The 13,755-nt window shown below is 63.3% G+C and overlaps 2 protein-coding genes across 2 annotated transcripts in view; both read right to left on the reverse strand.

Moving 5' to 3' along the window:
• Positions 1–6,165, reverse strand: part of LOC128820021 (PH and SEC7 domain-containing protein 1-like) — a 20,220-nt gene extending 14,055 nt beyond the window's left edge. Inside the window, exon 1 of the mRNA XM_054000488.1 lies at positions 6,104–6,165. Coding sequence (XP_053856463.1) covers positions 6,104–6,165 — 62 coding nt within the window. The remainder of the gene's footprint in view (positions 1–6,103) is intronic.
• Positions 5,467–11,768, reverse strand: LOC128820193 (interleukin-36 receptor antagonist protein-like). Its single transcript, XM_054000789.1, has 5 exons — positions 11,668–11,768; positions 11,456–11,565; positions 9,863–10,006; positions 9,006–9,130; positions 5,467–6,721 (listed from the first exon to the last, which is right to left on the reverse strand). The coding sequence occupies exons 1-5, from the start codon at positions 11,694–11,696 to the stop codon at positions 6,518–6,520; spliced, it is 612 nt and encodes a 203-aa protein (XP_053856764.1). The 5' UTR covers positions 11,697–11,768; the 3' UTR covers positions 5,467–6,517.
• Positions 11,769–13,755: the final 1,987 nt, after the last annotated feature.

Consider the following 13,755-nt stretch of genomic DNA (forward strand, 5'->3'; position numbering starts at 1 on the left):
GCAGTGGCCGGAGGAGGCCGGAGGAGTGACCACGGGTCAGTGCTGGACCCTCCCTGCAGTGGCTGAAGCGGCTGGAGAAGTGGCCGGAGGAGTGACCACGGGTCAGTGCTGGACCCTCCCTGCAGTGGCTGAAGCGGCCGGAGGAGTGACCACGGGTCAGTGCCGGACCCTCCCTGCAGTGGCTGAAGCGGCCGGAGGAGGTGACCACGGGTCAGTGCCGGACCCTCCCTGCAGTGGCTGAAGCGGCTGGAGAAGTGGCCGGAGTGGCCGGAGGAGTGACCACGGGGCAGGGCCGGACCCTCCCTACGGCCGGACCTTGGGCAGCGGCTCCACAGTGGCCGGAGGAGTGACCGGAGCAGTGGCCGGAGTGGCCGAGGAGTGACCAGAGCAGTGACTGGAGCAGTGACCGGAGTGGCCGGAGTGGCCGGAGGAGTGACCGGAGCGTGGGAGAGCCTGGGGAAGGAGAGGGGAGGGGAGAGAGGGTGAGGGGGAGGGAGAGGGGGAGGGAGGGATGGAGAGAGGGGGAGGGGAGAGGGGGAAGGGAGGAAGGAGAGGAGGAGGAGGGAGGGGAGGAGGGGAAGGAATGGGGGGGGAGGGGAAGGAAAAGGGAAGGATGGGAGGGAGAGGAGAGGGAGGAGGGAGGAGGAAAGCGAGGAGGAGGAGAGGGGAGGGGGAGGGAGAGAGGGACGAGAGAAGGAGGAAAAAGGAGAGGGAGGAGGAGGAGGGAGGGAGGGAGGGAGGGAGGAGGAGGAGAGAGGAGGGAGAGCAGGAGAGAGCGGGAGGAAGCGAGAGGAGAGGAGAGGGAGGAGGGAGGAGAAGGGAGGAGGGGAGGAAGAGAGAGGAGGGAGGGAGGGAGGGAGGAGGAAAGGGAGAGGAAGGGGAGAGGGAGAGGAAAAGGGAGAGGGAGGGAGGGAGGAGAGGAGAGGGCAGCGGTGAGGTGGAGGGAGGGAGGAGGAAGAGCTCAGAGGAAGGAGAGCGAGGAGGGAGAGGAGGAGGGAGGAGAGAGGAGGAGAAAGGGAGGAGGAGGAAGAATGAGGAGGAAGGTAAAGGGAAAAGGGAGGAGGGAGGAGGAAAAGGGGAGGAGGAGGAGGAGGAGAGAGCAGAGAGGAGGGAGTGACGAGGGAGGGGAGGGAGAGAGGGAGGGAGAGAGGACGAGGGAAGGAGAGGAGGGAGGAGAGGAGGAGGGAGAGGATGGAAGGGAGGGAGGAAAGGAAGGAGGGACGGAGAGGAGAAAAGAGGAGGGAGGAGGAGAAGAAGGCGGAGGAGGAGGAGAGCTCGAGGAAGGAGAGCGAGGAGGGGGAGGGGAGGAGGAGGGAGGAAGGGACGAGGGAAGGAGGAGAAAGAGGGAATGGAGGGGGGAGGGAAGGAAAAGGAGGAGAGGGAGAGAGGGAGGAAGAGGAAAAGGAGGAGGGAGAGGAGAGGAAGGGCGGAAGAGAGGGAGGAAGAGCTCAGAGGAGAAGGAGAGCGAGGAGGGGGAGGGAGAGGGAGAGAGGGGGAGAAAGGGAGGAGGGAGAGAGGGAAAAGAGGAGGATGGAGGGAGAGAGGAGGGAGGAAGGAGGGAGAGCGAGGAGGGGGAGGGGAGAGGGAGGAGGGGGAGAGGGAACGAGGGAAGGAGGAGAAAGGAGGAATGGAGGGGGGAGGGGAAGGAAAGGGGGGAGGGAAGGGAGCGAGGACGGGAGGGAGGGGAGGGGGAGGGGAGGGAGGGAGTGCTGGGTGAGGGGAGGGAGGGAGGAGTGGGGGAGGGGGAGGGCTCCGGGGGTCTCCCCGACCCTCCCCCCGCACCTGCAGCCGGCGCCGTCTCCCGCGGCCGCCGCCGGTGCCCGGGCGCGGTGGCGGGTGCCAGCCCCGGTGCCACCCCCGGTGCCACCCCCGGGGCCACCCCCCGGTGCCACCCCCGGTGCCACCTCCCCGCGTCACCCGCGCCGCTTCCGCCCCGCGCCGCGGGAAACGGGGGAGGGACCCCAAAAATCCACCCGGGGATCCCAAAAATCCACCGGGGATCCCAAAAATCCACCCGGGAACCCAAATAAACTGCCGGGAAAACAAAAAAACTGCCGGGAAAACAAAAAATCCACCCGGGAACCCAAAAATCCACCCGGGACCCCAAAAATCCACCCGGGAACCCCAAAAATCAACCCGGGGATCCCAAAAATCCCACCCGGGATCCCAAAAATCCACCCGGGAACCCAAAAAAACTGCCGGGAAAACAAATAAACTGCCGGGAAAACAAAAAATCCACCCGGGGATCCCAAAAATCCACCCGGGAACCCCAAAAAATCCACCCGGGAACCCCAAAAATCCCACCCGGGAACCCCAAAAAAATCCACCCGGGAACCCCAAAAATCCCACCCGGGAACCCAAAAATCCACCCGGGATCCCAAAAATCCCACCCGGGAACCCCAAAAAAAACTCCCGGGAAAACAAAACTCCCGGGAACCCCAAAAAATCCCACCCGGGGAAACAAAAAATCCACCCGGGGATCCCAAAAATCCACCCGGGAACCCAAATAAACTGCCGGGAAAACAAAAAATCCACCCGGGAACCCCAAAAAAACTCCCGGGAACCCCAAAAATCCACCCGGGAAAGCAAAAAAACTCCCGGGAAGACAAAAAAAACTCCCGGGAACCCCAAAAAAACTCCCGGGAAAACAAAAAATCCACCCGGGACCCCAAAATCCTCCTGAGACCCCCCCAAAAAACTCCCGAGACCCCAAAAAAATCCACCCGGGACCCCAAAAATTCCCCCGGGACCCCCCAAAAAAACTCCCGAGGTCCCCAAAACTTATGGGGGGACCCCAAAATTGATGGGAGACCCCAAAAGTGACCCCAGACCCCGGGGGGGGGGGACCCCAAAGTTTAGGGGGGGGACCCAAAAGGGTCGAGGTGACCCCAAAAATTCCGGGGGACCCCCAAAATTGAGGGGGGACCCCAAAAAAAGGGGGGGGGCAGAGAACATTGGGCGTTCCAGGGGGACCCCAAAAGTTCCGGGGGACCCCAAAAGGGACCCGCAGAGCCCGGGGGGGGGACCCCAAAGTTTAGGGGGGGGACCCAAAAAGGGTCGAGGGGACCCCAAAAATTCCGGGGGACCCCAAAAGAGTCGGGGGACCCCAAAATTTGGGGGTGGAGGGGGCAAAGGTTCTGGGGGCGGGGCCGGGAGTTTTTGGGGTTCCCCTGAGCTTTGGGGGGGCCCCCCCCCGGTTTTGGGGGGTCCCGGGGGGTGTCGGGGACGCTTGGGGGGCGTTTGGGGGACCCCAAAACCCCCCCCGGGCTTTGGGGACCCCCCCGGGGCCGCCCCCTCCCCTCCCCTCCCCCCCTTCCCTTACCGGCAGCGCCGAGCGGGGGGGCGTGGTCTGCGCGGCCACGCCCATAAAAGGGTGGGGCGATGTCGGGTCATTAGCATGTGGGGCGCGCCCATAGGGTCAGGCCACGCCCATCAGGGTGAGGCCACGCCCCTCTGAGCGGGGTGGTGTCAATCAGGGTGAGGTCACGCCCCTTGTGGAGGGGAAGGGGCGGGGCCTGAGCGCCCTAAAAAGGGGGATTCGACCCCAAAAGGGGGGATTCGACCCCAAAAGGGGGGATCTGACCCCAAAAAGAGGGTTCTGACCCTAAAAAGGGGGGATCTGACCCCAAAAAGGGGGTTCTGACCCTAAAAAGACGATTCTGACCCCAAAAGGGGGGTTCTGATCCTAAAAAGGGGGGATCTGACCCCAAAAAGGGGGTTCTGACCCTAAAAAGACGATTCTGACCCCAAAAGGGGGGTTCTGATCCTAAAAGTGGATTCTGACCCCAAAAAGAGGGGTTCTGAGCCCAAAAGGGGGGTTCTGACCCCAAAACGGAGTATTCTGACCCTAAAAGGGGAGGTCTGATCCTAAAAAGAGGGTCCTGAGCACCCCAAAAGGGGGGTTCTGACCCCAAAAGGGGGGTTCTGATCCTAAAAGGGGGTTCTGACCCCAAAAGGGGGTTCTGACCCTAAATGGAGGGTCCTGACCCTATAAAGAGGGTCCTGAGTGCCCCAAAAGGAGGGTTGTGACCCTAAAAAGAGGGTTCTGACCCCAAAAGGGGGGTTCTGACCCCAAATGGGGGTTCTGACCCTAAAAAGTGGCTTCTGACCCCAAAAGGGGGTTTTGACCCTAAAAGGGACATTCTGATCCTAAAAGGGAATTTTGACCCCAAAAAGGGTTCTGATCCTAAAAGGGGAGCTCTGACCCCAAAAGGGGGGTTCTGATCCTAAAAGGGGGTTCTGACCCTAAAAAGAGGGCTCTGACCCCAAAAGGGGGGTCCTGACCCAATAAAGAGGGTCCTGAGTGCCCCAAAAATGTTCTGATCCTAAAAGGGGGATTCTGACCCCAAAAGGGGGGGTCCTGATCCTAAAAGTGGTATTCTGACCCCAAAAAGAGGGTTCTGATCCTAAAAAGGGGGTTCTGACCCCAAAAGGGGGTTCTGACCCCAAAAGGGGGTGCTGATCCTAAAAGGGAAGTTCTGACCCCAAAAGGGGGTTCTGACCCCAAAAGGGAAGTTCTGACCCCAAAAGGGGGGTTCTGACCCCATAAAGAGGGTCCTGAGTGCCCCAAAAAGTTCTGACCCCAAAAGGAGGATTCTGACCCCAAAAAGGGGAGCTCTGACCCCAAAAGGGGGTCCTGGCCCCGCCGTGGCCCCTCCCGTCCCCCCAGGTCACAGGCACGAGGTGACAGCAGCAGGTGGCGCTTTATTGCCAGGCAGGGCCAGCAGCCCCGGTGGCCCACGGTGGCCCCGCCTCGGTGGCCCCAACCGCGGATGTCCCCAACCGTGGATGTCCCACCATGGATGTCCCACCATGGATGTCCCACCATGGATGTCCCACCATGGATATCTCACCATGGATGTCCCACTATGGATGTCCTACTATGGATGTCCCACCATGATGTTCCCAACCCATGGATGTCCCACCATGGATGTCCAACCATGGATGTCCCACCATGGATATCCCACCATGATGTTCCCAACCCATGGATGTCCCCAACCCATGGATGTCCCACCATGGATATCCCACCATGATGTTCCCAACCCATGGATGTCCCACCATGGATGTCCCACTATGGATGTCCCACCATGGATGTCCCACCATGGATATCCCACCATGATGTTCCCAACCCATGGATGTCCCCAACCCATGGATGTCCCACCATGGATATCCCACCATGATGTTCCCAACCCATGGATGTCCCACCATGGATGTCCAACCATGGATGTCCCCAACCCATGGATGTCCCACTATGGATGTCCCACCATGGATGTCCCACCATGGAAGGGTGTCCCACCATGGATGTCCACCATGGATATCCCACCATGGATGTCCCACCATGGATGTCCCCAACCCATGGATGTCCCCAACCATGGATGTCCCCCAAGGATGTCCCACCATGGATGTCCAACCATGGATGTCCAACCATGGATGTCCCACCATGGATGTCCCACCATGGATATCTCACCATGGATGTCCCACCATGGATGTCCCACCATGGATGTCCCACCATGGATATCCCACCATGATGTTCCCAACCCATGGATGTCCCACCATGGATGTCCCACCATGGATGTCCAACCATGGATGTCCCACCATGGATGTCCCACCATGGATGTCCCACTATGGATGTCCCACCATGGATGTCCCACCATGGATGTCCCACCATGGATGTTCCACCATTGAAGGGTGTCCCACCATGGATGTCCCACCACGGATATCCCACCATGGATGTCCCCTGGCTGGTGGCACTGTCACTTGCGGCACAGGTAGAAGGTGGTGATGGTGGCACCACGGATGTCCCACCATGGATGTCCCACCATGGACGTCCCCTGGGTGTCACTTGTGGTGCAGGTAGAAGCTGATGGTGGTGGCACTATGGAAGGATGTCCCACCATGGATGTCCCACCATGGATGTCCCACCATGGACGTCCCCTGGGTGTCACTTGTGGTGCAGGTAGAAGCTGATGGTGGTGGCACCATGGATGTTCCACCATGGACATCCCTGGCTGGTGGCACTGTCATTTGAGGTGCAGGTAGAAGTTGATGGTGGTGGCACCATGGATGTCCCACCATGGACATCCCAGGCTGGTATCACCGTCACTTGAGGCGCAGGTAGAAGTTGATGGTGGTGGCACCATGGAAGGTGGAAGGTGGTGCCACCATGGACGTCCCCTGGGTGTCACTTGTGGCGCAGGTAGAAGCTGATGGTGGTGGCACTATGGAAGGATGTCCCACCATGGAAGGATGTCCCACCATGGATGTCCCACCATGGAAGGATGTCCCACCATGGATGTCCCACCACGGGCGTCCCTGGCTGGTGGCGCTCTCACTTGTGGCACAGGTAGAAGGCGGTGATGGTGGCACCATGGATGTCCCACCATGGAAGGATGTCCCACCATGGAAGGATGTCCCACCATGGATGTCCCACCATGGAAGTGTGTCCCACCATGGAAGGATGTCCCACCATGGAAGGATGTTCCACCATGGAAGTCCCACCATGGATGTCCCCTGGGTGTCACTTGCGGCGCAGGTAGAAGGCGGTGGCCCCGGGGGGCGGTGCCAGGGCCAGCGCCTCGCCCGGGCCCGTGGCCGTGCTGAGGAAGAGCCCGGGGAAGGCGGCGGCCTCGAAGGTGTGCGTGGAGCCCCCGAAGGTCTTGTAGAAGGTGAAGGGCGTGGCCCTGTCCTTGTCACCGGAGAACAGCTCCAGCAGCCCCACGTCCTGCCGGGCAGGGGACACCACATAGTGGCACCCGCGGTGGCACCGGCGCGGGGAGCAGCCGCGGCCCGGCGGTGCCACCTCGAGGAACGCCCATCTGCAGGTGGCACCGCCTCCAGGTGACCCCATCTCCAGGTGACCCCATGCCCAGGTGACCCCATGCCCAGGTATCCCCATGCCCAGGTATCCCCATGCCCAGGTGTCCCCATGCCCAGATGACCTGATGCCCAGGTGACACCACCTCGAGGAACACCCATCTGCAGGTGACCCGACCTCCAGGTGTCCCCATCCCCAGGTGTCCCCATGCCCAGGTGACCCCACCTCCAGGTGACCCCACCTCCAGGTGTCCCCATGCCCAGGTGACCCCACCTCCAGGTGACCCCACCTCCAGGTGTCCCCATGCCCAGGTGACCCCACCTCCAGGTGTCCCCATCCCCAGGTGTCCCCATGCCCAGGTGACACCACCTCCAGGTGACCCCATCCCCAGGTGTCCCCATGCCCAGGTGACCCCATGCCCAGGTGACACCACCTCAAGGAACACTCATCTGCAGGTGACCCCACCTCCAGGTGACCCCGTGCCCAGGTGTCCCCATGTCCAGGTGACCCCATCCCCAGGTGTCCCCATCTCCAGGTGACCCCATGCCCAGGTGACCCCACGCCCAGGTGTCCCCATGTCCAGGTGACCCCATCCCCAGGTGTCCCCATCTCCAGGTGACCCCATGCCCAGGTGACCCCACGCCCAGGTGACCCCACCTCCAGGTGACCCCATGCCCAGGTGACCCCATGCCCAGGTGACCCCACCTCCAGGTGTCCCCATCCCCAGGTGTCCCCATGCCCAGGTGTCCCCATGCCCAGGTGAAGCTATGTCCAGGTGACCCCATGTCCAGGAACCCACACTGACTCAATTTCCAGGTGACCCCACCTGAAGGAACACCCACCTCCAGATGACAACACCACCAGGTGACCGCACCCAGGTGACCGCACCCAGGTGACCACACCCCCAGGTGACCACACCCCAGGTGACCACACCCCCAGGTGATGCCATCATTACGTGACCTCACCCTGGGGAATCCCCACTTCCAGGTGCCACCACCCATGGGTGGCCCCGTTTTGGGGTGACGCCACTTCAGGGTGCCCCACCTTGGGTGCTCACCACACCTCGGGATGGCCCTTCCCGGGATGTCCACCTTGGGGTCCTCACCTTGGGGTCCTCACCTTGGGGTCCTCACCTTGGGCTGACCCAGCCTGGGTTCCTCACCTTGGGTTCCTCACCCTGGGTTCCTCACCTTGGGCTGGCCCACCCTGGCCTGAACCACCTTGGGCTGACCCAGCTCGGGTTGATCCAGCTCCAGTTGGTCAACCAAGGTGGGCAACCCAAGGTGGGCAACCCAAGGTGGGTCCGACCAAGGTGAGGAACCCAAGGTGGGTCAGCCCAAGGTGAGGAACCCAAGGTGGGTCAGCCCAGGGTGAGGAACCCAAGGTGGGTCAGCCCAAGGTGGGTCAGCCCAAGGTGAGGAACCCAAGGTGGGTCAGCCCAGGGTGGGTCAGCCCACCTTGAGTTGCCCACCTTGGATTGACCCACCTTGGGCTGATCCTCCTCCATGTCCCTGTGCCACCCCCGTGTCCCCTGTGCCACCCCGTGTCCCCTGTGCCACCCCCATTGTCCCCTGTGCCACCCCCGTGTCCCCTGTGCCACCCAATGTCCCCTGTGCCACCCCGTGTCCCCTGTGCCACCCCATGTCCCTGTGCCACCCCCGTGTCCCCTGTGCCACCCCCTGTCCCCTGTGCCACCCCCATGTCCCCTGTGCCACCCTCTGCCCCCTGTGCCACCCCGTGTCCCCTGTGCCACCCCCATGTCCCTGTCCCCCCCCGTGTCCCCTGTGCCACCCCCTGTCCCCTGTGCCACCCAATGTCCCCTGTGCCACCCCCATGTCCCTGTCCCCCCCCGTGTCCCCTGTGCCACCCCCTGTCCCCTGTGCCACCCCGTGTCCCCTGTGCCACCCCCTGTCCCCTGTGCCACCCTCTGCCCCCTGTGCCACCCCATGTCCCCTGTGCCACCCTCTGTCCCCTGCTGTCTGCTGTGTCACCCCCTGTCCCCCATTGTCCCCTGTGCCACCCTGTGTCCCCTGTGCCACCCTCTGTCCCCTGTGCCACCCCCTGTCCCCTGTGCCACCCCATGTCCCCTGTGCCACCCCGTGTCCCCTGTGCCACCCCATGCCCCCTGTGCCACCCCATGTCCCCTGTGCCACCCAATGTCCCCTGTCCCCCCCTGTGTCCCCTGTGCCACCTCCAGGCTCAGCCGGGGCTCGGGGCCGGTGCCACAGGACAGTGCCCGGGTGCCACCGCGGATGCCAACGATGAGGGGACAGCGCCGGCGCTCCAGGTGCCGGTTGGGGACAACGCTGATGGGCTCTGCGGGACACGGCGGTGCCACCAGGGTCACCCCGGAGGGACACCCGGGCAGTGGCACCCGGGGAGTGGCACCCACGGATTGTCACCAGGGTCACCCCGGAGGGACACCCGGGCAGTGGCACCCGGGGAGTGGCACCCACGGATTGTCACCAGGGTCACCCCGGAGGGACACCCGGGAGTGGCACCCATGGAAGTGTCACCCATGGGCAGTGTCACCCACGGATTGTCACCAGGGTCACCCCGGAGGGACACCCGGGGCACTGGCACCCGAGGAGTGGCACCCGGGGAGTGGCACCCACGGGCAGTGGCACCCACGGATTGTCACCGCTGTCCTCTCAGTGTCACCCACAGCTGTCACCGCTGTCCCCTCAGTGTCACCCACGGATTGTCACCGCTGTCCCCTGGTGTCACCCACGGCTGTCACTGCTGTCCCCGGTGTCACCCGTGGATTGTCACCGCTGTCCGCTGGTGTCACCCACGGCTGTCACCGCTGTCCCCTCAGTGTCACCCACGGATTGTCACCCACGGACAGTGTCACCCACAGCTGTCACCGCTGTCCCCGGGTGTCACCCACGGCTGTCACTGCTGTCCCCGGTGTCACCCACAGCTGTCACCGCTGTCCCCGGTGTCACCCACGGACTGTCACCGCTGTCCCCGGTGTCACCCACGGCTGTCACCGCTGTCCCCGGTGTCACCCACGGCTGTCACTGCTGTCCCCTCAGTGTCACCCACCTTCCAGGGCGGCGTTGGCCCCCTGCAGGCTGGTGGCCACCAGGTGGCCGTGGCGCAGGCACAGCCCCTGCTGCTCCGTGTCCCTCAGCACGTAATGGTACGGCTGGGCCACCGGCCGCGACCCCCCGGAGGCCACCGTCAGCTCTGGGGACAAGGGACACCGGGGGGACGTGGCACACGGGACATGGGGACAAGGGACACCGGGGGGACGTGGCACACGGGACATGGGGACATGGGGATGGACAGATGGGACATGGCACATGGGACAAGGGACACCGGGGGGACGTGGCACATGGGACATGGGACATGGGGACAAGGGACATGGCACATGGGACATGGGGACATGGGGACATGGGACATGGCACATGGGGACAAGGGACACCGGGGGGACATGGCACACGGGACATGGGACAAGGGACACCGGGGGGACGTGGCACACGGGACATGGGACAAGGGACACCGGGGGGACGTGGCACATGGGACATGGGGACATGGGACACCAGGGGGACATGGCACATGGGACATGGGGACATGGGGACATGGGACATGGGACATGGGGACAAGGGACACCGGGGGGACATGGCACACGGGATATGGGACAAGGGACACCGGGGGGACATGGCACACGGGATATGGGGACATGGGACACCGGGGGGACATGGCACATGGGACATGGGGACAAGGGACATGGCACATGGGACATGGGGACATGGGGACATGGGACATGGGACATGGGGACAAGGGACACCGGGGGGACATGGCACATGGGGACATGGGGACATGGGGACATGGGGATGGACAGGCGGGACATGGGGACAAGGGACACCGGGGGGACGTGGCACATGGGACATGGGCACATGGGGCATATGGACATGGGGACATATGGATATGGGGACATGGGACACCGGGGGGACATGGCACATGGGACGTGGGGAGAGGGGACATGGGGACATTTGGGGCAGGGATGGGCACAGGGGACATGGGGACACGAACATGGGGACACAGAGACAGGGACACGGGGACACGGGGACATGGGGACAGGGACACAGGGACAGGGACACAGGGACAGGGACACAGGGACATGGGGACAGGGACACGGGGACAGGGACACAGGGACAGGGACACAGGGACACAGGGGCAGGGACACAGGGACAGGGACACAGGGACAGGGACACAGGGACACAGGGACATGGGGACAGGGACACAGGGACAGGGACATAGGGACAGGGACACAGGGACAGGGACACAGGGACACAGGGGCAGGGACACAGGGACAGGGACACAGGGACATGGGGACAGGGACACAGGGACAGGGACACAGGGACAGGGACATGGGGACACGGGGACAGGGACACGGGGACAGGGACACGGGGACAGGGACACAGGGACACAGGGACAGGGACACAGGGACAGGGACACAGGGACATGGGGACAGGGACACGGGGACAGGGACATGGGGACACGGGGACAGGGGGACACGGGGACACGGGGACAGGGACACGGGGACAGGGACACAGGGACAGGGACATGGGGACACGGGGACAGGGGGACATGGGGACACGGGGACAGGGACACGGGGACACCTGCGCCCACCTTTCCCCAGGAAGTCCTCGAACAAGGCCACCATGTCGGGGTCGATGACACCCTCGGCCGTGTCCCCGCCGCCCGCCGCCACCCCCGGGGGGTGTCCCCGGGATGTCCCTCTGTGGGGACAGAGGGGTCAGGGCAGGTGACACCGGGGGCGGCGGGGGGGAGGTGGCACTCCCGCGCTGTCCCCGCGCTGTCCCCGCGCTGTCCCCGCTCACCTGAGGGCAGCTCTGGACGCGCGCGACATGGCCGGGCCTGGCACAGGTGGCACCTCCGGGCAGGATTGTCCCCGAGCTTGTCCCCGTCCCTGGTGGCACCTGCGGGTGTGTCACCTCCCGGGTGACAGTGGCTTTATAGGGCCGGGCGGGGCGGGGACAGAGCGGCCCCGGTACCTGGCGGGGCGGGTGACGGTGACAGTGACACCGGGCGGTGGCGAAATGCCACCCGCTGCCAGCGTCCCCAGTGATGCCCGCGGTCACCGTGGCGGGGATGTCCCCTGTGCCAGGCCTGTCCCCGCAGTGTCCCCTGCGCCGTGGCACCGTGCGCCAGGTCCCTGTGGTGCCACCACCTTGTCACCGTTGTCACCATGAGCGCTGTCCCCGAGGTGCTGTGAGCGCTGTCCCCAGTGTCCCTTGTCCCCAAGGGCCTGTGTGCCCTGTCCCCATGGCGGCCTGTCCCCAAATGCCACCTCCCCGTCCCCATTGTCCCTTATTCCCTGTCCCCAAATGCCACCTTCCCTGTCCCCATCGTCCCTTATTCCTTGTCCCCAAATGTCACCTCTCCTGTCCTCATTGTCTCTTATTCCCTGTCCCCAAATGCCACCTCCCCTGTCCTCATTGTCTCTTATTCCCTGTCCCCAAATGCCACCTTCCCTGTCCTCATTGTCCCTCATTCCCTGTCCCCAAATGCCACCTCCCCTGTCCTCATTGTCTCTTATTCCCTGTCCCCAAATGCCACCTTATTCCCTGTCCCCATTGTCCCTTATTCCTTGTCCCCTTTGTCCCTTATTCCCTGTCCCCAAATGCCATGTGCCCTGTCCCCAAATGTCACCTCTCCTGTCCTCATTGTCCCTTATTCCCTGTCCCCAAATGTCACCTTATTCCCTGTCCCCATTGTCCCTTATTCCTTGTCCCCTTTGTCCCTTATTCCCTGTCCCCAAATGCCATGTGCCCTGTCCCCAAATGTCACCTCTCCTGTCCCCATTGTCCCTTATTCCCTGTCCCCAAATGCCACCTTCCCTGTCCCCATCGTCCCTTATTCCTTGTCCCCAAATGCCATGTGCCCTGTCCCCATTGTCCCTTATTCCCTGTCCCCAAATGCCACCTCCCCTGTCCTCATTGTCCCTTATTCCTTGTCCCCATTGTCCCCCATTCCCTGTCCCCAAATGCCACCTCCCCGTCCCCATTGTCCCTTATTCCCTGTCCCCAAATGCCACCTTCCCTGTCCCCATCGTCCCTTATTCCTTGTCCCCAAATGCCACCTCCCCTGTCCTCATTGTCCCTCATTCCCTGTCCCCAAATGCCACCTCCCCGTCCCCATTGTCCCTTATTCCCTGTCCCCAAATGTCACCTTCCCCATCCCCATTGTCCCTTATTCCCTGTCCCCTTTGTCCCTTATTCCCTGTCCCCAAATGCCATGTGCCCTGTCCCCAAATGTCACCTCTCCTGTCCCTGTTGTCCCTTATTCCCTGTCCCCAAATGCCACCTCCCCGTCCCCATTGTCCCTTATTCCCTGTCCCCAAATGTCACCTCTCCTGTCCCCATTGTCCCTTATTCCCTGTCCCCAAATGCCACCTGCCCTGTCCCCATTGTCCCTTATTCCCTGTCCCCAAATGCCACCTGCCCCTGTCGTCCCCAAAATGCCATGTGCCCTGTCCCCAAAATGCCACCGTTTCCTGTCCCTGCTGCCCCCCACTCGCTGTCCCCCGTGTCCCCGCGCTGTCCCGCGTGTCCCCCGTGTCGCGTGTGCCCCGTGTGCCCGCGGTGCCACCCTCTGTCCCCGGGCGGGATCCGGGAAGGGGCCGCGTCACCCCCGCCCGGGGATGTCCCGTTCTGTCCCCATCGCGCGGGTGGCGCAAGAGCGGCCACCCCTGCGCCGCGGTGACACATCCCGCGGGGCCACCAGCCCCGCCCTGTGCCCTCCGTGCCACCCCTGTGCCACCCCTGTGCCACCCCTGTGCCACCCGTGTGCCACCCGTGTGCCACCCGTGTGCCACGCACGCTCGGACACCGCGTGGCCTCGGCATCTCTTTATTCGCGCTCCGGTGAGGATGTCGCTGTCCCCAGGGGGATGTCGCTGTCCCCAGG

The sequence above is a fragment of the Vidua macroura genome, chromosome 28 (assembly GCF_024509145.1).
Source record: "Vidua macroura isolate BioBank_ID:100142 chromosome 28, ASM2450914v1, whole genome shotgun sequence".
Taxonomy (NCBI): Eukaryota; Metazoa; Chordata; class Aves; order Passeriformes; family Viduidae; genus Vidua; species Vidua macroura.

Coding starts and splice junctions, on each gene's coding strand:
- LOC128820193 (XM_054000789.1), bottom strand. CDS start 11,696: ATGTCGCGCGCGTCCAGAGCTGCCCTCAG. Junction 11,566..11,667: donor GCGTCCAGAGCTGCCCTCAG/GTGAGCGGGGAC, acceptor CTGTCCCCACAG/AGGGACATCCCGGGGACACC. Junction 6,722..9,005: donor AGCCCCGGCTGAGCCTGGAG/GTGGCACAGGGG, acceptor CCTGCCCGGCAG/GACGTGGGGCTGCTGGAGCT.